At 36.1% G+C, this 23,694-nt stretch overlaps 2 protein-coding genes across 2 annotated transcripts; both read right to left on the bottom strand.

Annotated features, from left to right (window-relative positions):
• Nucleotides 1–17,703: 17,703 nt before the first annotated feature.
• LOC133792331 (uncharacterized) lies at nucleotides 17,704–21,039 on the bottom strand. Its single transcript, XM_062230235.1, has one exon. It carries the CDS (start codon nucleotides 21,037–21,039, stop codon nucleotides 17,704–17,706), a length of 3,336 nt encoding a protein of 1,111 aa, XP_062086219.1.
• Nucleotides 21,040–21,064: 25 nt separating this feature from the next.
• Nucleotides 21,065–22,447, bottom strand: LOC133792330 (uncharacterized). Its single transcript, XM_062230234.1, has one exon. It carries the CDS (start codon nucleotides 22,445–22,447, stop codon nucleotides 21,065–21,067), a length of 1,383 nt encoding a protein of 460 aa, XP_062086218.1.
• Nucleotides 22,448–23,694: the final 1,247 nt, after the last annotated feature.

Here is a 23,694-nt window from a genome sequence, read left to right as displayed (position 1 = left end):
AAACATAAACATTAGGGCTACACCCTGCAACACAATCACATAAGGCCGTGCCCTGCAATACAAACTATAGGGCCACGCCCTGCTCTACGGGTACAACAGTTTTCTTACCTGTGTCCCAAGCTTCTCGAGCACCGATATCCTGAGCACAGTCCCCTAATCCGAGCCTCACTAAAAACCTCAACCTGTGTTAGAATCCACAAGCTAGTATTGAGATAATATTCAAGTCTAGAGCTCCAATTCCTTGCTTTAGCTTCAATGGTTCCCTTGGAAAAGTCTAGAGAAAACAAGAGGGAGAGAAAAGGGAGATATGGTCGATTTTGGAAAAATTCTAAGTGTTTCTATGTTTTACCTTATCTAACTTAAGTCACTTAAGCTAATCCCAAGGCTCGGGGTACCAAAAATGTCCCCGAGGGCAAAACAGTAAATTTCCTTGATATTCCTTCCTAAACGTTCTAACTTCAAATATATCTCCAAATATTTATTTTCATAACCCGATAACTCAATTAAATGTCTAATGCCCAAAATACCCCTTGACTTGCCCTGAGTCGGGTATCGGGTCCCGTTGTGACTTCCTAGCTAAACTGCTCCCTAGGACTGTCTCGGATTGTGCATCATAAATATATCACCACTCACACGTGGTAGAGATCAAAATATTCACAAATATTGCATTTATGCCCTCAACGGGATAAAATTACAAACATGCCCCTAACAACCAAATAGGGCCCACATGCATATTTAATTCACCTAAACATGCATTTCTAACCACATACTCATCAAATTCACACATAAATATAATAAATCACTTATTGCCCTTCAGGCATGCTAATCAAGGCCCTAAGCCTTATTAGAAAATTAGGGACGCTAACAAAATTGTCTATGCTCGTAGAGCTATTGCATATTAAAGGATCATCCTATAAAGTTGTTTATATGAAATTTTGTTGTTGTATACCATTGCCACAATTTTCACTGCGCACTAGGAACCGTTCCTAACAATTAGTACCAGAGCCATCTTTAATCCCTGCATATGTTAATTATTGTGGGTATCATATGCATTTTTATATTATGTGTAATATATGAATGGATGAATGTTTATGTATGAATCATTTATGTTCTTAAGGGTTGGTTTTCATGGTGTTTTTGGGTTAGGAAAAGTTCTTAAATATTTCTAGATATTAAAATATTGTAAGCCATTTTGGGGAATAAGAATTTTGTATTTCTTTTTTAAATTCTAGAAAAAATTCTGTAATGGCCCGAGCCTCCTGAGGCCCGAGTTGTTGCCCCCATAGCTGTGCGCACCTCTTGGCTCAGCGCCCCTGTGCCTGCGTCCAGCGCCCTTGCACGCCTGAGTTCATGGCTGCCCCACGCCTGCACCCTTGCGGCCCAGCGCCCCAGCGCACCTCCAGCTGCACACCTACCAGCCGCCGACCACCATTGACACACCCATTAGGGTTTGTGTCTTGCAAACCCTAATGGATGTGTAATTATCCATTGGTGAATGTTTAAGCCCAATATAATTAAAAGTGTTTTAATTATAAATTTTGAGTTAATTGTGGTGAGTCAAAATTCTGATTGGGCCTTAATAACTTGTTGGGTATTAAAACCCAAATTTTGATAATTTTAAATTTGTTTAAAATAATTAAAATGTTATTTAACTCATAATGGTTAATTAAAATGGTAGTGACCCAAAGACTAAAATAGAAGGTCCAAGATCAAAGGAGTTTCTCTTTATTAGGCCTTAGTTAGTTTAATTATTTTTGTGTATTTTTTGCAAATGTTGTAATTTTCTAGAAATGCCCAAAACACCCAACCCGCATTTATTTATTTGCTTGAACATGATTAAATTATTTAATACTTTATCATGCATAATAACACGCCATACATATTACCCACATATTACATATTAAGCATGCATTTTTTTTAAACATGCTTAGGATTAATTATATGTTTTTTATTTGATAACTCATATAATTAATTTAGTCCTAATTAGTTAAGATGGTAAAAGAATTTAAAGTTGTTTATTTTCTTATTTAATAAAATTGTTTTATTAAATAAAATGGTATTCTATTTAAAAAGGCAAAATAAAATCTAGGGCACGTTATTTATTTTGCATAATTGGATTAGTATTTATTAGAATATCATTTGGTAAAATTAATTTAACTAGTTTTACAACCTAATTGACAAAAATTGATTTTGAGAAAAACACAATTTTTAAATAGTGAATGGGAGGGGGAATTATGACAATATGTCCCATGGTCTCCATTATTGGTTGAACATCAAGAGGCATAGTAAAGGCCTTGTGTCTCCTCCGTTTGCGGACTCCCTAAGGAAAGGCTTCCGAATATGTTTATTTTATCTCAAGGTTGACATCTCATATGAGAATAATATTAGTGATGTATTTCAAGTTTGACTGACCCTAAGACACACTCTTGAGTTAAGTCATTGATTGAAAAATAATGGGTTACACTCCGAAGATGTATCTAGGCTTTTGAGTACGACTAGTGCATCTTGACCAAACTAATGGTAATTCATAAGTCAAAAGAGAAAAAAAAAAGGTTTTAAGTTTTCACTTATGGAGTTGAGATCTTGTCTCAAGGTTAATTTGTGATTAGTCTGACCTACCCTAAGGCGATCCATTTATTTTTCAAATTAATCTATCGTGGACTAGTAATTAATTTTTTGTGTGTTATTTTATGTGTTGCATTCATGCATCATATTTACTATTCCAAATATAAACTGATATTTATTATATGCATTAATTCATTATATTTTATTTATTTAATTTTCAGCAATATGTCAAATCCAAACCCTGTAACTACTTTACTTGCTAATGAAAAACTGGCTGGTGATAACCACATGAAATGAAAATCAAACATGAACATTATTTTGATATGTGAAAACCACATGTTTGTCCTTAATGAGGTTCCTGCTCTCACTGCTGCCAAAATTACTAGAGAGAAGTATGCCAATTGGATCTTATCTAACTATAAGGCCAAATGTTATATGCTTGCTAGTATGAGCGATGTGCTCAAAAAGAAGTTTGAAACCATTGAAACAATCTATGAGATTTGGGAATCTCTACAAGGCATGTTTGGCGAGCAATCTGATAAGTGCAGACATGATGCTACTAGAAGCTTCATGAATATGAAAATGAAGAAAAATGTTTCTGTCAGAGAACATGTCCTAGACATGATCAACATATTGCAAGATACAGAAATCCATGGTGCGACCATTGATGAGAGAACTCAAGTAAGTGTGATACTTGAATCTCTCACACCAGTTTTTGCGGCATTCACTACCAACTATGTTATGAACAAGTTGGAGTACAATATGGCCCAACTGCTGAATGAGTTGCAAACTTTTGAGTCTCTAAACAAAAGTTCCACTAAGGTTGAGGAGGCAAATGTTGTTGAAACCAAGCCTTCTACTTCAAATGCTAATTCAAAGAAGAGGAAGGGTGGCCAAGGAAAGGACAAGAAAAAGGACAAAAAACCAGAGAAGACCAACAAGTCTTCCAAGAAGAATAATTATGAAAAGAACTCCAAAAAGAAGGCACCGAAAGGATCATGATTTCATTGTGGAGTTGATGGTCATTGGAAAAGGAATTGTCCTAAGTACGTGATTGAACTGAAAGACAAAAAGAATGGTAAATTTGATTTACTTGTTTTAGAATCTTATTTACTTGAAGGCGATTTTTCATCTTGGATAGTTGATTCCTGAGCCACTAACCATGTTTGTTTTTCTTCACAAATTCTTAGTACTTCAAGGAAGCTTGCTCGTGGAGAGGTGACCATGAAAGTTGTAAGTGGACAGGAGATCTTGGCAGCTGAAGTTGGAAAAGCTCGCCTAGATTTTGATAATAATAAATTTATTGAATTTGAAGTTTGGAGTGATTGGGTTTAGCAAAGGGTCGAATTCTTTAGTGGAGGTAAGAATTTTTGGTGTTGAATTGTTAAGTTTTTGCTGTGATTTAAGCTTTGTTTAGTTTCAAACCTTAAGTCTGATTTTGGATATTGGTGGGGCTAAGGGTTAGCTTTTGGGATGCTTATACCAGTTAAGTTGCTTGGATATGAACTGCATACTGAATTCTGCATCTTAGCTTTGAATTGGGTGGATTTTTGTGGAGTTAGTTTGAGAAAAAGTAGTTGATTTTTGGATTCACAGGCCCGAGTCGCGACCCTATTCTTTAGGCGCTGCGACCTATATGAACCAGAAGGCTTGAGAGCCTCTAAAATCATCCAGGCACCATAGCACAGGCTGAGGCGCGTCACGACCTGTGTCCCCCAGAGGAGAGCTCCAAGGCTATCTGACTTGTAGCACGCTGTGACCTTAGGGGGTAGGCCGCGGCTCAAATAGGAGTATTGGCCAATTAAGGGTTTTAAGCTCGGGAACTCAAATCTTAAGGCTCGGGAAGGATTATACTACCTGGTTTAGTAGAATTTGAGGTCCTGGAGGCTAGTATGTTATTCTGAAGGCTTTTAATTGATTTAGATCATGATGTCTATTTATCATTATGTTGTGACTAGGTTTACCTCTCAGGCTCGGGATTAGGGATCGTGCTCGGGATCGCTTTGGGTTGTCAGCTCGGGACACAAGGTAAGGAAACTGTCTGTGCCCATAGAGCTATATTGTGCTTAGTATTGTGTGTATGGTTTGCAACTATTAAGTCATACATGTATCGGTGATGGAATAGCAAGGGCCAGAATTAAAAAAAGGTTGGAGACGGTAAAGGCCTAGAATGTTAAAGGCCGGGGGCGACGAAGGCCAGAATCGGTAAAGGTCGGAATGACAAAGGTTGGGAACAACAAAGACTGGGAGTCGCAAAGGTAGATATCGACATAAGCATGCTGAACGCAGGCCTCCAGGTCAAGACCCTCAAAGGGTGCTGTACTCACCCGCTCAGTTAAGACCATGGACTTGGTGCTTGGTAACGCACCCTGATCGGCAGAGGCCGCTGTTGTGCTATTGTGCTATTGTGCTGTAGTTCTGATGTGTTGTTGTGATGTTGTGCTGATGTGCTATTATGCTATTATGCCATTGTGATGTTGTGAATTCTGATAAAGTTTGTAATTGTCTGTGGTGTCTGATTAATTATGCATCTGTTAAAGTAAGTTATTATATGCTGTGCTGTGAAGTTTTCTTGTTGGGCCTTGGCTCACGGGTGCTCTATGGTGCAGGTATGGCAAGGAAAGGGTCGATCAACCATGAGTTGGAGGGCATCGAGCGGTGCGTACATGTTTGGCCTACTTGGCTGCCATGACTGGGGTTGTTTTGAGGGGCATGTTATAAACACTTGATTTTGTCGCTTAACTCGTCTGTACCCTAACTTTCAAGTTGTAAATATATTTTGAAACAATGTTTTGGGATCCTAATGTAGCACTATTATAATTTTAATAAATGTCTAACCCTTTTATACTTAATTTTCATTAAACAAGTCTTTCTTTTGATTTAATCACACTTTTCAGTCTAACACCTTGATTAGCGAGCTAATGGCACCTTTTAAAATCATATGGTAACGACTCTAGTGTAGTAGGGCGTTACATAAGCAGTCCCTAATTTTCCCTATGGTCTATGTGCCCCTGCAGCAGATCTGATGTTCATACCAAAGAGAATGAAAATGCTTGCCAAAAAAATAGTTCGTCCTCCTCTAGTGATGTTTAGAAATCCAAAAGATTCTGATGCAACCTCTAAGTCTGATGATGAGGCATGTATTGATTGTGATGCCCCTGAAATTATTACATCACCAACTCGAGATGGAGGCAAAAAAGCCCAACCAGATCCATGGCCTCAAAGAGAAGCTTCACCTATACCTAATGATGGACTTGAAAATGAAGATGTCCCAACCGAAGGTAAGTTTGATAATCTAGGAATGATTTATTTAATGTAAACTATGGGATTGGTTAACATGTGTTTTTTATTATTTTTTTGCTTTATAGTTCCATCTGAAGTTGATGCAAGTTATATGCTAGAGGAATAAGAGGCCCTTGAGAATGAGAGCGCAACTTTTGAGTTCAAGGCAAGTTATATGCAAGAGGAACATGATGCCCCTAAGAATGAGCCTGTAGCCTCTGAAGATGATGCATATTATATGCAACCTGAGCAAGGTCTTGCCCCTGATAATGACACTGCAACTTCTCAATTCGAGGCAAGTGCTCAACCAGAGGAACGTGGTGCCCCTGAGAATGAGCCTGCAGCCTCTGAAGATGATGCAAATTATATGCAACCTAAGAAAGGTCTTGCCCCTGATAATGACACTGTAGCTTCTCAATTCGAGGCAAGTGCTCAACCAAAGGAGCATGGTGCCACTGAGAATGAGCCTATAGCCTATGAAGTTCATGAATATTATATGCAACCCCAGCAAGGTCTTGTCCCAGATAATGACACTGCAACTTCTCAATTCGAGGCAAGCTATATGCAAGAGGAACATGGTAACCCTGCAACTTCTCAATTGATCCAACAACTATGCAAGATGAAGATATTCCCCCTGAAAATGAGGCTATGCCTTTTGAAGCTACATGTAACCATTTAATTTTTAGGTATTCATTTAAAACTTTATATCTGTTGGTTAGTTTAACAATGCAATATGTGTACTAAATGCAGGTCCACTTCCTGAAGCTGATGAATTTTTAGTTGGTCCTAGTAAAAGACGCCATTATCAAACTAGAAGTCGTAGTCAACGTGTTGGAGCCAGTGAGTTGCATGAAGCGTTGTCATCACCTACTGACGACAGTGACCTAGAGTGGAAACAAGGAAAACACTACAGTGAAGAAGATGACAATACAAAGTCTGAGATGGGATCATTGACAAATAGTGACCAAGAAATTGTTGATGATTATTATTCCAGTGATGAAGGTGATCACATGAGCATGAAGAGGCTAAGGAGAGAGGGATTGGATCCTAACTCAAACATTCCACTGCTTGAGTTAGATAAATTTATCATGATGGGAAGATAATGTTTCGACTTTGGTTGAAGTTCAATGACTATAGGCACTTTGGTGAAATCTTGAGGGATTATGCAGTTCAAGAGGGTTTTGAACTTCGCAAAATTAAGCATCAAAGGTGTAGGCTGATATATGGTTGCAAAGCAATTGGCTACCCATGGTGCATTCATGCATCCCTTACCCCTGATTAAAGAATTTTTGTAATAAAGAGTTACAACCCGAGCCATACATGCCAATGTGTTAGGAAAAATAGAATAGCAAGTAGCAACTGGATTGGTAGAAAGATAGTGAAGATTTTCCAAAGACATCCAGAAATGAAGTTGGCTGGTATGAGGGAACAATTGAAGGACGACTATGGCATTGAGGTTGATAACATGAGGCTGTGAAGGGCTAGGAGATATGCTAGAGGTGAAGTCCATGGTAAACATGCCAACTCCTTCAGAAAGCTAAGAAGATATACATCGATGATTATTAACACCAATCCTGGAAGTGCGACTATCATATAAACTGAGCTGGCAGCTGAAGAAACAACCAATGAAGAAGGTGAATTTGAGTTAAGCACCTCACCTATGCTAAAGCCTTAGTCCAAGAGAATATTTGTTTGTTACAAAGGAGTGAAAGATGGGTTTTTATCTGTTTGTAGGCCTTTCATTGGCCTAGATGGGTGCCATTTTAAGAGCCCTGACAAGGGTATATTACTATCTGTAATGGGATTGGATGTAAACATGCATTTCTACCCGACTGCCTGTGCCATTGTTGAAGCTGAAAACAATGATAGTTTGAAGTGGTTCATTCAGCATTTAACAGAGAAAATTGGAGAGCATGCCCCTGATGGCATGCTTGGTGCATTATGAGTGATAGACAAAAGGTAAGTCTGTTATCAATTTTATTTTATAATTGTGTGTTATTAATTGATATTTAATTGGTAAGTTTAATTCAGTAATACTTAATTTCTTTCACATGATGCAGGGTTTAGTGGAGGTTGTGACAAATATACCTGATGCTCACCATCGATATTATTGTTTTCATATTGAAAATAACACGGTGAAGGAATTTGGCACTTCTAATCTGAAGAATATGTTTTGGGCAGCGACTTAAACAGGAAATATTCAACACTTTCAACATATCATGGACTGAATTAAGGAGTTCAACAAAGATGCGTACAAGTGGTTATCGGACATTGATCCTAAACATTGGTCAATGTCTTGTTTCGACTCAAATGCAAAGGTTGAGCATTTAACAAACAACCACGTAGAATCATTCAGTGATTGGATCGAAGAGGTTCGATTCAAGCCTCCCATCGAGTTGCTAGAAGGTATTCAAATCCAGAACACCAATATGATGTACTTGAGGAAGGTGACTGTCGAAAGATGGGAAGAAAAACTAACTCCTAAAGTACATTTGAAGGTCCATGAGATTATGTGGAAAGCACAATATGCTCAAGTCACAAGAGTAGGGGTATTACGAATTTCAGGTGGATTACAAGAATAGAAGGTGCCCAGTCAAGTTAGATGAACATTGGTGTATCTATGGCCAATGGTAGATACGGGGCATTCCCTGTATTCATGCAGCTGCCTGTGTCATACATGCCAGTACCAACATCTATGACTATGTATTTGACTACTTCACAACTAAAAATTGGAGAAAGGCTTATGAAGGAGTCATACACTCAATACCTAATGAGTTTATGTGGACTAGGGATGATATGGAGTTATTGTTGCCCCCACCTATTATAAACAAACCAGGAAGACCTAAGAAGCATCGTAGAAGGAAGGTTGCAGGGGAAGAGAGGACAGTGACGCCAATTTCTAGCACAGAGACTTGCAAAAATTAGAAACAAGTTGGTCATACAAGATGGACATGCAAGGAACCTCCTTCTGACAAACGACAAGAAACTCAAGTTGCACTTACAGGACGAGGTACAATACGGGGTAGGGGAAAGGGCAGGGGACAAGGTAGGGAACGTAGCAAGGATCATGCTACAACTTTAGCTACATCAGTAGCTTTTGAACAAGGCAACATGAAGAGAGGCAGAGGAAGACCACGTGGCACAGGTCGTGCTCGCTCTTGTCATACCACAATGCATGTAATATTATATTTCATTACTTGGTCTGGTCAATGAGTATACATGATTAGTGACCAACCAATTGGTTACTTTTTGTAGGAACAAGGTCAACCTGAAATTGGAATTGAAGTAGGGAATCTACAAACTGAGTTTGAGGACTATGCAACACCACCTGATTTGTTCCAATCACAGCCAACACAGTGAAGAAAAAGTAGGACTTTGTGTATTTTGGATAGTATTTCTCTTTGTCAACAGCCTAGAACACCACTGCATGCTTAGTGATTTAGACACTATGGATTATAAGCTTTTGATTATGAATTTCTCTGTCTGTATTTAATGGTAGCTTTTATTTTACTGGTTAGTGCTTTGGACACTAATTTAGCAAGTTCATGTATGCCTTTTGATAATTACTTTGTGCTTGTACTTTGTTGGTTAGTGCTTTGGACACTAATTTAATAGACTTTTGTATGCAATTTCAAAGTAGACAACTTGTATTATGTTGGTTAGTACTTTGACACTGAAATTAAGCAGGTTACTTTATGCCTTTTTTGATGCCTTTTGAACAATATGCATTTTTTATGCCCTTTATGTCGTTTTCATCATTGATTTATACAACTTATATCTAACGCAACAAGTTCAAACAAAGAAAATTTTATATGGAACCAAATTGACAATAATCTCTTCAATTAAGTTAAGAAAGACTAAATATTACATCTTCATTAGCATATACAAAACAAGAAATATAAAAACAAACATATTGTTCCCAAGATCTTCAGCAACAATTTCCCAGCAGCTAAATTGGCTTCCAAGTTTTGTAATCTTTCCTGAACATTTGAATCATTTCGATATGAACTTCCTTCTTGTTCTCTTTCTTCCTTCTCAAAACATTCTTTCCCAAAACTCCATCGCCTCACCATGCGAAATACTTACACCCTTTCTCCCCAAATGGACAACAAAAGTAAAGATGATTTGGATTATTTATTGACTCACTAATTCTCACAAGAAATTTCTTGCTGCAACTGCATCTCCTATTTCTGAATCTTATACCATTTTCGGCCACTGAGTTGCTGCTGTAAGAGGTCATTCTCTTGTTACCAAAAAGCTTGATAGTGAAAAACCCTGAATCAACACAAAACTCATAAGCACCCATTTATATTAAATGAAAGAGAAGAAAGAAAAGAGAATGAGAATGAAGTGCGTAGAAGGGGGACACCATTACTTTACCTTTTGCTCTAGACCCTCGTCTGTGTTCGACAAGTGCGTGAAGATGAAGACCAAGGAGAAGCTCACCTGGGTTCAAAATTAGAGATTTTTTACTTTTAAATTTTTACTTTTCAAATATATTTCCTTTTTATTTAAAATGTTTTATAAATTGTTTTTATATATTAGAAAAAATAAAATCCATTAAAGGAATTTAAAAAAAAAATTGAGGGCATTTTAGTCATATTGAAAAATTGTTTGACCAAAATCGGGCTCTGGGTATCATATTGTTCCATTTTGAAAAACAGAGGGTCCGTTTTGTCATTTAACAAAACATAGGGGCCAATCGAGTATTTAGGCAAAACACAGGGGCCAAAATAGTATTTCCCGTTGTTTAAATTTTGTTTTAAATTTTTAGATGAATAGGTTTTAGTTTTTTAAAATTATAATATTTTTTAAATTATTTTTTATTTTAAAATCAATTATATAATGTTTTATTTACTATTTATTTTTAATTATGTAATCAATTGATTAATTAATAAAACCTAAGGGTATTTTAGTCATATTGAAAAATATTTTGACCAAAATTTGGTCCAGAGTACTATTTTTATCTGTTTTACAAAACAAAGGGGCCGATCGAGTATTCGGGCAAAACACAAAGGCCAAATTTGTATTTTCCCTAATAATAATATCATAATAATGATAGGAATTGATTTAGGTAAATATTTAACTTACCAAATTTGAAAAAAACTATTTTCAAATTATTAATTAATTAATTAAATAAAATAAAAACAACACTGATACAATATCCCTTTTCCAAGGACTGTGCCATGCGTGTACTGTTATATCTCTTTTCAGGGATATTGCATTTTCTTTTATTTATTTATTTAACTAAAATCAATTTTCTACAAAATAAAGTATTTATCTTTTTAAGGAAAAGATGACAACCATATTTCAAAATTTAAATTTTAAATTCAAAATTCAAAATTCAAATTGATGATCATCATTATTATCATCTTTTAAAATTCAATAAATCAAAAACTATTTTTTTGACTTACCAATTTTATTTTCTCTCACTCAAATAAAATAATTAATTTCAAAAATTTATTTATTTATATATATACATGAATTTTGAAAATTATATATTTAAATTAATAAATATATTTTCAAAAATTAATAATTAATTCTAAATTAATTATTTAACCTCTATTATCATATAATTGTATACTTGAGTCGAAGAATAAAATTCTTCTCAAATTCCCAAATTACAATTATTCCCTTATATCAACTCTTACCTTGATATGGTGTTGATAGAGTCACCCTAGGGACCTATGGACCTATAATATAAAGCTCCAATAAATATTAGATTATTAATCTCATGATTACTCTACTATAAATATGAGATTGAACTCATGATAATTATATACATATATTTACTGAGTACTTTATTAAAGAATAAAGTGTCTATTGATATAATCATTACATAAAACGTTAATCCTCTATTAATGGTTCATAATTAAAAGGGAATAAAATTACCGTTTTACCCTTTTAGCTATATCTTGTTCCTAGAGTACCATTGACTTTACTAGTGAAGGTTGTGTCACAACAAGTTTGTGACGGGAGCGCTCAGAACCTTTTCAGTTCCAAAAGTCAACCCAATAGGAAACCATTATTCAATCTATATGACGATATAGATTCCATATATGTTAAAACTACGTCCCCAACCATTTATATCATTGAGTCCCCAAAACAATTGTTCTTAGCCTGATCATTTTGAAAAACTTTAACGCATGAATCAAAGGATCATATGACATATATAGGAGTTCATAGCAACCTCAGGATTAGGATCATCGTGTATATGATCATCGTTTGATTTGTTTGATTAATACTACAAAATAGTGTTTAAACAAGTATTAACAAATCACATGTGGTGCAGTTCTATATATCACTATATATAAAGTACCTTCAATAAAGTGTCCTACTACACTAGTCACCCGGATCTAGGTCACTTGTATTCATAATATTAGCGAATCGTACTAGTAGTAATTAATCTAAAGATTTCATAACTTTATTTTACTATGAACTATTTTAAGTTTATTATCTTAATCCCGATCCTCTCATACCAATATGAGATTAAGACCACATAGATACACTTTGGAATTTTATGATATTTACTTAATATTATCAGCATAATATCAGACATAGTCTATATATATCACAATTCAATTCAATTATTTATTTCATTTAAAACATTTGTCAACTACAATTGCTTTAAGGGAACTATTCCCAATTATCTCCCACTTGCCCTAAAGCAAATTGAGGCATCTCTTTCAATATTTCAATCACATTTTCCTAATCGAATTTGTCTAACAAAGTCTTTGTAAATTTTTTGTAAGAAACTGTTTTGAAGTGATCTTCATGATCATTACATCAATTATGTAAATTTGTCTTGAATTAAATGATACTTAATTTCATGTGCTTTACCCTCTCATGATTTCTAGTTCTTCTAGAATAGTTATATCTCCATTGCTTTCGCAATGAGATACTAGTTGTTTATTCTAGTAGGAAACCCATTCCAGAGGAACTAGGGTCAAACCCTAGTTTTCTGCTTAGGTCAGTTGATTGTAACTTTTCAATTGTAATTAACCTTTATAAATGTTAGTTTAGGATCCCATGTATGGAAGTAAACGTTTTAGTGAAGGTTATACCTTTTGACCAAAATTTTTAACCTTAAACCATTAAACATGTTTAGTTATACAATTATGGCCAAATGACTTGTTTAGCGAGTCTATCACTATTTAAAATACACAGTGTAACGATCTTTGATTAGGAGGACGTTACAACTATGGTCAACATTATGACTACCTTTTTCCACCTTTTACCTTCCCAAGTACACGCCCTGAAACATTTAGCATACAACATGCATTCCATAAACATTAGCATTCAAGCAAACATGTTTAACCTCCTTACATTGGCGCTTGTGCCGAGTCTTTTGAAAAGAAAAAAACTGATCAAAACCTTTGGAGATCGACAGTCGAATCCTACCCTTCCTCGAATCCTTGTAATTTGAGCACCTCTAAACCACAAAACCACACTCCAATAACCACCAAGAAGAAAAGGAGAAACTCATAGACTAAATTCAAACCAACCATCAAGATCTTACCTTAACTTTTGTTCCATTTCTTCACGAAAAATCCCGAGCCCTCGAGCTTGGCCTCACCTTTTCTTTCTTTCTTTCTTTCTGACACCCACCTATCTTCCTTTCTCTCTTGTGTTGTGCGAAAATGAGAGCTAAGCTCTCTCTTTATATAGGCTCCAAAATTACCACCAACAAATCCACATTAATACTAATTGATTTCAATCACCATTGATTTGCTCTTATTCTAAAAAAAATGGCATGAACCTAGTCCTAATCCTTGCTATGCTCTTCCAACATCATCACCACCCATGATTTTCTAAAATAAATTACCATTAAACCTAATTGATTCTAATCATAATCACCACCATAAACACACGAACCTAGACTTGATCTTGCACCAAGTTCTTGATTGATCTCCAATCACCTTTTAATTTTGAAATTTCTTCTTCACCATTACCTTTATTGCTGAAATCACCACTTAAATGGAAAGAATATCAGTAATAAAATCACCCATTATCTTGTCATAACATTCATAAATCAATAAAAAATTAATGATTTTCTAATCACTCATAAATTTGAAATTAACTAGTTGTCACCACCCTAATTCATTCATTCCACACACATTCGCTAGATCCTCTTAATTTCAAAAATCAAACCTTAATTGTCACCTTTGATTTCTCCAATTCACATCCTAAGCCAACTAGGAAAATACCCAATCAAATCATAATCACATTAATTCCTCAATTAATGTTGAAATCACCAAGATTGCCATGCTTGCTTCTAATTGATTATCAAACAAATCAATATGATCACCTCTTGATCCTTTCACGCCACACGCCCAAGGCTTGGTCACGCACACATGTGAACACATTTATCACATATAATTAATTCAAAGCAAAAATGAGTAAATAAAATAAATACATATAAGAATAACCAGATAAAATAATTAAATTAAAATAAGTAAATATAACAATAAATAATTAAATTATAATTGTGTGTATGGATATTACAATCTACCTCCTTAAAAGAAATTTTGTCCTCGAAATTTGACTCTCCAAAAGCTAGGGATATTGTTTTCTCATGCCATCCTCCAATTCCTAGGTTGCTTTCTTTGTCGAATAGTTCTTCAACATGACCTTAACTAGTGGAATCTTCTTGAATCTCAGTTCCTTGATTACCTTTTCTATGATTCGCACTGGTTGCTCGTCATAGCTTAGGTCTTGTCTCAACTCTAACAGCTCGTAGCTCAACACATGAGGTGGGTCTGACAAGTACTTTCGCAACATAGAAATGTGAAAAACGTTGTGCGTATTTTCCAGGGCTGGTGGTAAAGCTAAGCGATAGGCAACCTGCCTAACCTTGTCCAGTATCTCAAATGGACCTATGTATCTTGGGCTTAGCTTAGCCTTCTTCCCAAAATGCATCACGTGTTTCATAGGTGATACCCTTAGAAACACAAGGTCACCTATTGCGAAATCAACTTCCCAGCGTTTCAGATCTGCATAGCTCTTCTATCTACTCTGGGTAGTTAGCATCCTTTTTTTGATTTTCTCTACCGCTTCACTGGCTTCCCTAATTGCTTCAGAACCTAGTATCTGCTTCTCATCTACCTCATCCCAATGAAGATGTGACTTGCACTTCCATCCATAAAGCATCTCGTAGGGCACTATCCTAATAGTTGACTGGTAAATATTGTTATAAGAAAACTCCATTAACGGTGCGTAGCGACTCTAGGACTCTGAAAAGTCAAGTGTGCATTATCTTAGCATGTCTTCTAAGATTTAGATCATCCTCTTAGATTGTCCATTAGTTTGAGGATGAAATGCGGTGCTAAACTTCAGCCTGGTACCATGGCCCTTTGTAAACTCTTCCAAAAATTTGAGGTAAAAATTGAACCTCTATATGATATGATGGACTTTGCTACTTTATGAAGTCGCACGTTTTCCTTTACTAATACGCAGTATAAGTTGTCTTTACTGGAAGGAAATGTGCTGACTTCATAAGTCGATCAATAATCACCCAAGCTGAGCTGTGTTGCTTTGTGGTCCATGGCAATCCCACCACAAAGTCCATGGATATGTCTTCCCATTTCCATTATGGGATACTAATAGGTTGTAACAACCTAGTTGGTCTCTGATGCTCGACCTTAACTTGTTGACAAGTCAGTCATTTAGCAACATAGTCAGCTGTGTATTTCTTCATTCTTGGCCACCAATATAACGTATTCAGGTCATTATACATCTTGGTAGACCCAAGATGTAGGGAATATGGTGTAGTGTGCGCCTCTTTCATGATACTATCTTTAATCTCCTTGTCACTGGGCACCCATATCCTGCCCGCACCAATCCCCCACCAGAGATAGTGAAATTACTGTCTCCATCCTTTTGAATCAACACTTCTTACTTTACCAGCACCTCATCACCTTTTTGTTTTTCCTTGATCTGCTCCAATAAGGTCGATTGTAGGGTGAGTCTTGAGATACTCCTAGTCACTAGCTCGATTCATGTGTTGGGTTTTATGCCCTTATAAAACCATGTCAGACATGTAGCACAATTTCATATTATCAATAAAAGTAATAGAAATCATTTAGTTTGACAACTGTGTTGCTTGCTTGTTTTATTACATGATTATTGAAATAATAAAACATTTATAAAATCCCGAACATATGGATAGTTACAATTATAGTGACTAGGTCACAGTGGATTATAGTTGTAATTATATGTTCAAAAGAACGAGTCCTAAGATTAGATCAGTGCATTGGATTTTCATTGATTAGGAAATCTACGATACGATCTACTTACACATTCAGGGTGTGATGTCTTGTCCAAGGCTTCGACCAAGTAGATAAGATCGAATGTATTTAGTTACATCGGACTAGGACCGATATTGATTATTGATTGATAAATAAGTATCGTTGTTATCAAATCTAATCAATGTCACAACGTTGACCATATATTAAGTCGATCTTAATTCTGAGTGATAATATTCTGCTAATTATATTATTTAAATCTTTTGACTTGTTCGTTACCAGCTTACCCTACAGTCTAGCCCATACTTACATCTTGGAGATTTATTAGTGTAATTGAGTGGGAGTATTATTCATAGATACGAAATCTATAACTTCTGTATGAGAAGTGAAAAGATGATTTCCTTAATTGCTTTGTTCAAAAGGTTAAATGATTGAGATCTCATTTCTGTGATTAAGTTCACGGAAATATCATTTATAAGGAACTTAGTGGGAGTTAAGGATAAAATACTGATGAGGGGTAAAACGGTAATTTGCACCCAACTCGTTAGTAAGTCATCGATAGAGGATTGACTGATTGTAATGGTTATAACAATGGATAACGTATTTATGGTTTTGAAAATACGTTCTATGAATTTAAGAGTTCAATTCCGAGTCTATAGTGGAGTCACGAGGAATTAATAAGGTAGTGAAATTATTCGTAAATAAATTCACGTAACTTGTTGGAGCTTGATTTCATGGATCCATGGTCCCCGCATCACCTTTGAGTAAATCATCTAGAATGTCTCAATTAATTGATTTAATTATCAATTAGGATTTTTAAAGTTGACTAGGTCAATTTTGGAAAATTTACAGAGATATGAGATTTAGAGAATAAAAGAGAATCTTTTGGTAAATTTATTAATATTAAATCAAGTTTCAAATTATAATTAGTTAATTTGAATAAGGATTTAATTAATTAATTAAAAATAAATAAATAAATAAAATGTTTTGAATTTAGGCCCAGTTGGGATTTAAATTCAAAACAAAGAGATTGGGCCCAAGTTCATTTATGGTAGCCCAAGGCTTTTATTTTTGTTTATTATTTTTAATTAATTTAAATTTAAATAAATCCCATTAAGTTGCCTATATAAGGAATATGATATCTAGGGTTTTCATAAGCAAGTCAGTCTCGGTTGATTTGGGTAAGTGAAAACCTAGACACTCTAATCCTTTCTTAGCCACAATCTCTTCTTCTTTTCTAGATCTCTATCTCATGTGTTGAGAACCAGACCACACTAGTTCTAGGTTGATCAAAGGCTTGGTGAGGAAGACTATGTTGCTGATCTTGTTCAATCTCTTGATAATACTCTGCTACAGAAAGGAATCAAGGGTTAGAGAGATTGAAGGATGGAGTTGTTCCAGTTCCGCTGCGTAATGTAAGTTTTTACTTTACTCTGTATTTGTATCAATTTCATAGGAGCATGTTCTAGGAATTTGCATGTTTGTTTTTTTTTTTTGAACAAAAGGAAAACTTCATTAAAAAACTAAGCAAGATACAAAGCAAAACAAGAAACAACTGCTACAAACAGCCACACCACAGCCTGCAAAAATAGCAGCTGCACTCAACACACCACTACCAACCCTTTACAACATTGAGAATATAATTGTCCCTTTTACTAGGAAAAAGGCAACTCAGACCCAAAACTCTATATTTGACAATCTTCCTAATTTCTAAGCTAAGACTACTAGCTGAAAAACAAACATACTCAAAAATACACTTGTTTCGATTATTCCAAATAAAGTACAATGTGGCAGCAAAAACAGCATTAATGACTTGGTTCTGCAGTGAATTGATCGCTGTCATACACCAAACCTGAAGCTCCAAATAGGATTTCGGCCACTGAAATATACCCAGCCAGCAATTAACTTCCCCAAATAATTTCCTAGAAAAGATGCATTCCATAAACAAGTGGCTGTGAGATTCATTTGCTGAAGCGCAAACAGGACAGATAGTAGAATGGATGGGCAAAATGCGACTCAGATGATCTCTAGTAAGCAGATGGCTGTTCAGAATTTGCCAATAAATGAATCTATGCTTGGGCACAATCAGCTTATTCCACACTGATCTAGCATAAGAAACTTTCTGGGCAGAAACAAGAGAAGAGTAGAAAATTTTGGCACGAAACTTACCTCCCTTTTCAGCTTGCTTCAATGTAGAAGTATCAATTATCTGACTAAGCCTCAGTAGCTTCTTAAAATACCAGCTCATGTCATGTTTAAAAGGGACAGTCCAAATAGAATGATCCTTAAGATAGACAGAGTTAATCCACCTAACCCAAAGGCAGTCCTGTTTATTTGAGATTGCCCATAAACACTTCGCCATCAAAGCCATATTCCATTTCTTACCTTCTCGAAATCCAATACCACCCAAATTCTTAGGAAGACAAACTTTCTCCCAAGAAGGGATATGAAGTTTGCTCCTGTTACCATTGACATCCCAGAGGAAGTCACGACAACTTTTGTCTATGGCTGCTGTGATCTTATAAGGCAGAATGAATAAGCTCATCCAAAAATTTCTGATACCAAGCAAAACTGAGTGAATTAGTTGAGCACGCCCAGCAAAAGACAGATTTCTACTCGCCCAACAATTGAGATTTTTATTCAGCTTATCCAAAATCACCCCACAATCTGACGCTTTCCATTTAGTAGGACGAAGTTGAACTCCCAAGTATTTCAAAGGAAAAGAACCTTCCTCTATTTGCATCAACTCAAGAATCTTCTTTTTATTGTCTTCTTTAACTCCTCCAAAGTATATATGGGATTTGGATTTGTTCGCTGAAAGACCTGTAGAAGAACATAATTTCTTGAAAGCATCTTGAATATGAGTCACTGAACTGAGATTGCCCTTACAGAATAATATCAAGTCATCTGCAAAACACAGATTAGTCAACCCAAGCTGCTTACACAAAGGGTGAAAACCAAACCCTTTTTTACCAGAACTATGAGCCAATAATCTGGTAAGATACTCCATTATCAAAACAAACAAAAGGGGGGATATGGGGTCTCCTTGACGAAGGCCTTTTTCCCCTTTGAAAGAACCCTGAATCCTACCATTCATGAGGAGATAATATCTCGTTCTTTTTAAACACACCAGAATCCAGTCTATAAATCTAGACGGAAAACTAAGATGCTTAAGCAGCTCCTCCACAAAGCACCAATCAACAGTATCATATGCTTTACTAAGGTCAATCTTCATTATACACCTAGCTGAAATATGCTTCCTAGTATAACCTTTGAGGAGATCCTGAAAGATCAAAATATTATGCGCAAGAGATCTATTCTTTATGAATGCTCCTTGGTTGCTATGAACAAGGAGAGGAAGCACTTCCGAAAGCCTAGAGCAGAGCATCTTCGAGATACACTTATAAAGTGTATTACAGCAGGCAATTGGTCTGTAATCACTGGCTGATTTCGGGTCAGTCACCTTAGGAACAAGAGAGATCACTGTATCATTCAACGATGGAGGCAAAGCACCATCCTGGAAAAAAGCTAACACAGACCGAGTAATATCTTCTCCAATATACTCCCATAATCCCTTGTAAAAGCCTGAACCAAATCCATCTAACCCAGGGCTTTTAGAAGAATGGATGCTGAAAAGTGCCTTCTTGACATCATTCTTACTAAAAGGCCGAATTAACCTGACTTGTTGCTCCAAAGACAGCCTTCTACCCTGGTTCAAACAAGTTAAATCAATACCCTCAGTGGCCGAACTACTACTCCCCATAAACTTCCTGAAATGATTGAGAAAATGCTCCACTACTGTCGAATAATCATCCTCAATTTTATCACCAACACAGAAAGAAGTAATCCTATTTTCCAACCTTCTTTTCCTCATAATAGCATGAAAGTACCTAGAATTTTCATCACTGCAATTGACCCACTTAATTTTACTTTGCTGCTTAAGAAAACTGGAGTACCTGTTCAGCATAACAGAAAAATTCTCTTGCTTCTGAGTAACAGCAAGCTGAAGCAGAATGTCAGAGGGGTTAGAAGCCAAAGCTTCCTGAGCTATATTAAAATCCTCCTTAGCCAACTTGTAATCCAAGACAACATCCCCCACCACTTCCCTACTAAATCTTTTTAAAACATGTTTGACCCGAAACAGCTTCTGCACAATCTTAGATAAACCACCTCCCGAATCTAAAGAAGAAAACCAGCTGTTCAGAACTGTCTCCTTGTAGCTTCTATAGGACATCCAGTGATTGCAATATCTAAAGGGTTTGAACCCCACCTTATTCAACTCCTGGCTTTTAATCACACAGTAGCTATGATCTGAAATATAGTCCCATTTGAAGCAAGCTTCAGATTTAGGGAAAATGTCCAGCCAATAGTCATTGATAAAAACTCGATCTAGCTTAGAATAAATTCGATCTCCAACTTCATGTTTATTAGACCAGGTAAAGTGCGCCCCAGAGCACTTGAATTCATCCACTTGGCCTAAAGCCAACCAATTTTGAGCATCAGAGAAATCTTTAGCTACAATTTGTCTCCCACCATTCCTATCATGGAAACTAAACATAGCATTAAAGTCCCCAAAAATAATCCAAGGGTGTTTCAAATGACCAATACTAGCCAACTTATCCCATAGATGTTTCCTTTCCCCCATAGAATTACTACCATAGACTACTGTGGCATAGAAAACCTCCTGCTGGCCACAAACTTTAACCCTGCAATGGACTAATTGAGAGTCCTCAAGTAAAATTTCAACCTTCACAAACTTAGCTTGCCAAAGAACCAAAATCCTACCAGCTGTGATAGAACTAGAAAAATAGTCCCAGTTATGGAAGTTATTCACAAAAACCTCCTGAAGCTTCTCATTTTTCACCTTGGTCTCAAAAAGAGCACCAAAACCAACTTTATTCTCTTTACAAACATCAAGAATTGCTTTCTGCTTTTCTTTTTTATTCATCCCCCTCACATTCCACCCTATCATATTACAAACCTCCATCAAGAATTGGGTTTGAATTAGTGACCACTTGTCCACCCCCGGACTCAAGTAAAACCGCATAGCCATTACTTTCCTTAGTCTTAAATGGAGCTACTACTACCTTGTTAGGAGCTGTTACTGTCTTGTTAGGAGCAGCCCCTGCCCGTGACCCTCTCCTTTTGGGAGTAATCCAATTGCCAGCACTGTCAACTCTGTCTGTTCCAACTAGCTGAGATGATATGCGAAAACCCTGATCAGTTCTCTCCATTGACTCATAGTCCTTAGATAAGCTTTTACCCCGCTCTTCTGCATCAATACTAGTAGAAGTTTGCACTATGTTTTCTGGTATGGAAACTTCAGATTGATGCTCATGAACTGTCTCAGAACCATTAATTTCCTGATCTGACTTCTCTCCTTTCTCAACAGAGATTTTCTTTCGCCAAACCACTCCTTTTTCCTTGTTACAATTGGCCACTATATGCCCTAACTGAGTACAAGCTGAGCATTTAGAAGGGATCCATTCATACTCAACCGATTGTTCCACTAACTGCCCCCGTTCATTGATAAAAGCGATATTGTTAGGAGGGTGATCTGAAATCTCCATATCCACCAAAACCCGAGCATATTTCACCATCTCTCTACTCTGGGTCACCTTATCCACCATAATTGGTTTGCCAATTGTACTCACTAGAGCACTAAGACTATTTTTTCCCCAATATTGCAAACCCAGACCATTCATTCGAATCCACACCGGGACAGACTTCACCATTCTCACAGAATCCATGTCTGTTGTCCAAGGGCGAAGGACAACAGGCTTCTTGTCGAAGTGTATGACTCCCGTTTCTAGAATTAGGTCCCGAGTAACTTCATCCCTGAAATTTACCAATGTAAAACCAGAGTGCATTCTTACTATCTTATCAACCCCTAGTTTCCCCCATACTCTTTTGACAAAACCTTCAAAAACTCTGAAGGGAGGGTTGGCACCAAGCACAATACATACTATAGCATTTTTCCAAAATGAGGCTTCAATCTCCACCTCCTCCAAGTCCAGACGAGCAACAATTTGTTCACCAACTTTCAAAGGTTCAGTATAAACCAGACGGGTAGAAGGGGTGAGAACCTGATTTGTTTTGAACTTACTCCAAATTTCCTTCGCAGAGTTCTGAAAATCGACATCCTCAACCTCTTCAGCCCAGTTCCCTGCTTTGGGCGAAGAGCGATTCAAAATTTCTTCAGTTCCACGATCCATCTCGAAATCGGCACATGGTTCATGAAACTCTTCAGCAGTAGTCAACTCAGGCTCCACTTCTTGGATCGAAGGGAGGTCTTCCACCGTCGTCTCATCGGAAACCGCTACTGGCTTCAATATTACTTTCTTCTTCCGACCCATGGGAAGAGAGAGAGGAATATCACACGCCTTATATATTGCATGTTTGTTTGATAATATGTAAATTGCATGAAAATAAATAAAGATCCTGCAATGAGTTTTTCCAACATCATGCCCTAACAATATCCTTTCGTAGTGACATCTCAATTCTTCTAAGTGCCGAGATGCTTCCATGACTGCATTGATGCGTGTCGTATGCCATACAAAATTTAATTATATTTATTCCTTATTTACTCACTAAATTATTAGTAAAGTGGTAATAAGATTCGAACCCACAATGACTATTATTCAATTTATCACTCAAACAAGAATTAAATAGAGGAATTTATTTCAAGATTTAATAACATAAAATAAAGTAATGAACAAATAACAATGTATAATACAATTTTAAAGAAATAGTTAAGAATTGTTCTCCACCGTCAACAATCAATATATCAACAATGACGAATAATATTTCATATTTACAATTAAACTATTAACCCTGTAGATAACACTTAAGCAATCAATTATCCCAGTTTCCCTATTATAATTAATTAAAGTTAAGCGCTCTTAACTAATCTTTTTTACCAAGCAATAAATCCATTAAGCATGCGATCTATTTAGCCCAGGGAAAGTATTACATTCAATTGAAACTAGTTAATCTAGGAAACAAATTAATTAAGCATGGAATTCATTTAACCTAGGTTCTATTCTTCATCACAATTAAAATACACATCACAATCAAAATACCCATCACAATTAAAATACCTATTTTCAATTTATCACTCTACTTAGAATCCTAGACTATTAGGTGAATAACAATCCTAAGATGGTAGTAGAACAATGCAAAACCTTAATTCTTGGCCATCTAAACAAGATTTTACAAGATTCATAACATTCAAATGGAAAAATAGAAGCAATTTAATATAAAGGAATAGAATGAATAAAATTCATCAATGCATTCAAGGTCTCATGTCTAGTTGAAATAACCCTTAACCTAAAAGAAAACTACTCCATAATCAAATTCATATTCACAAACATAAATATTCAATGAAAATAAAGAAGTTTTAGAGAAGAAAGAAAAACTAGATTGAAGAATGTAGATGATGATGTCTTTTCTTCTCCTCTGCCACTATAGACTCTAAAATTCACAATCCAAAGTTATTCTAAAAGTTAACACTGACCCTTTTTATAGCCCCTTGAAAATACATATGAAATTAAAAATTTAAAACTAAATTTTCCAAAAAATCGGGCGCGGGCCGCGGCATGGG

The sequence above is a fragment of the Humulus lupulus genome, chromosome 7, assembly GCF_963169125.1.
Source record: "Humulus lupulus chromosome 7, drHumLupu1.1, whole genome shotgun sequence".
NCBI lineage: Eukaryota > Viridiplantae > Streptophyta > Magnoliopsida > Rosales > Cannabaceae > Humulus > Humulus lupulus.
Note: the sequence above shows the minus strand (reverse complement) of the source record. Positions and strands in the feature narration are given on the sequence as shown.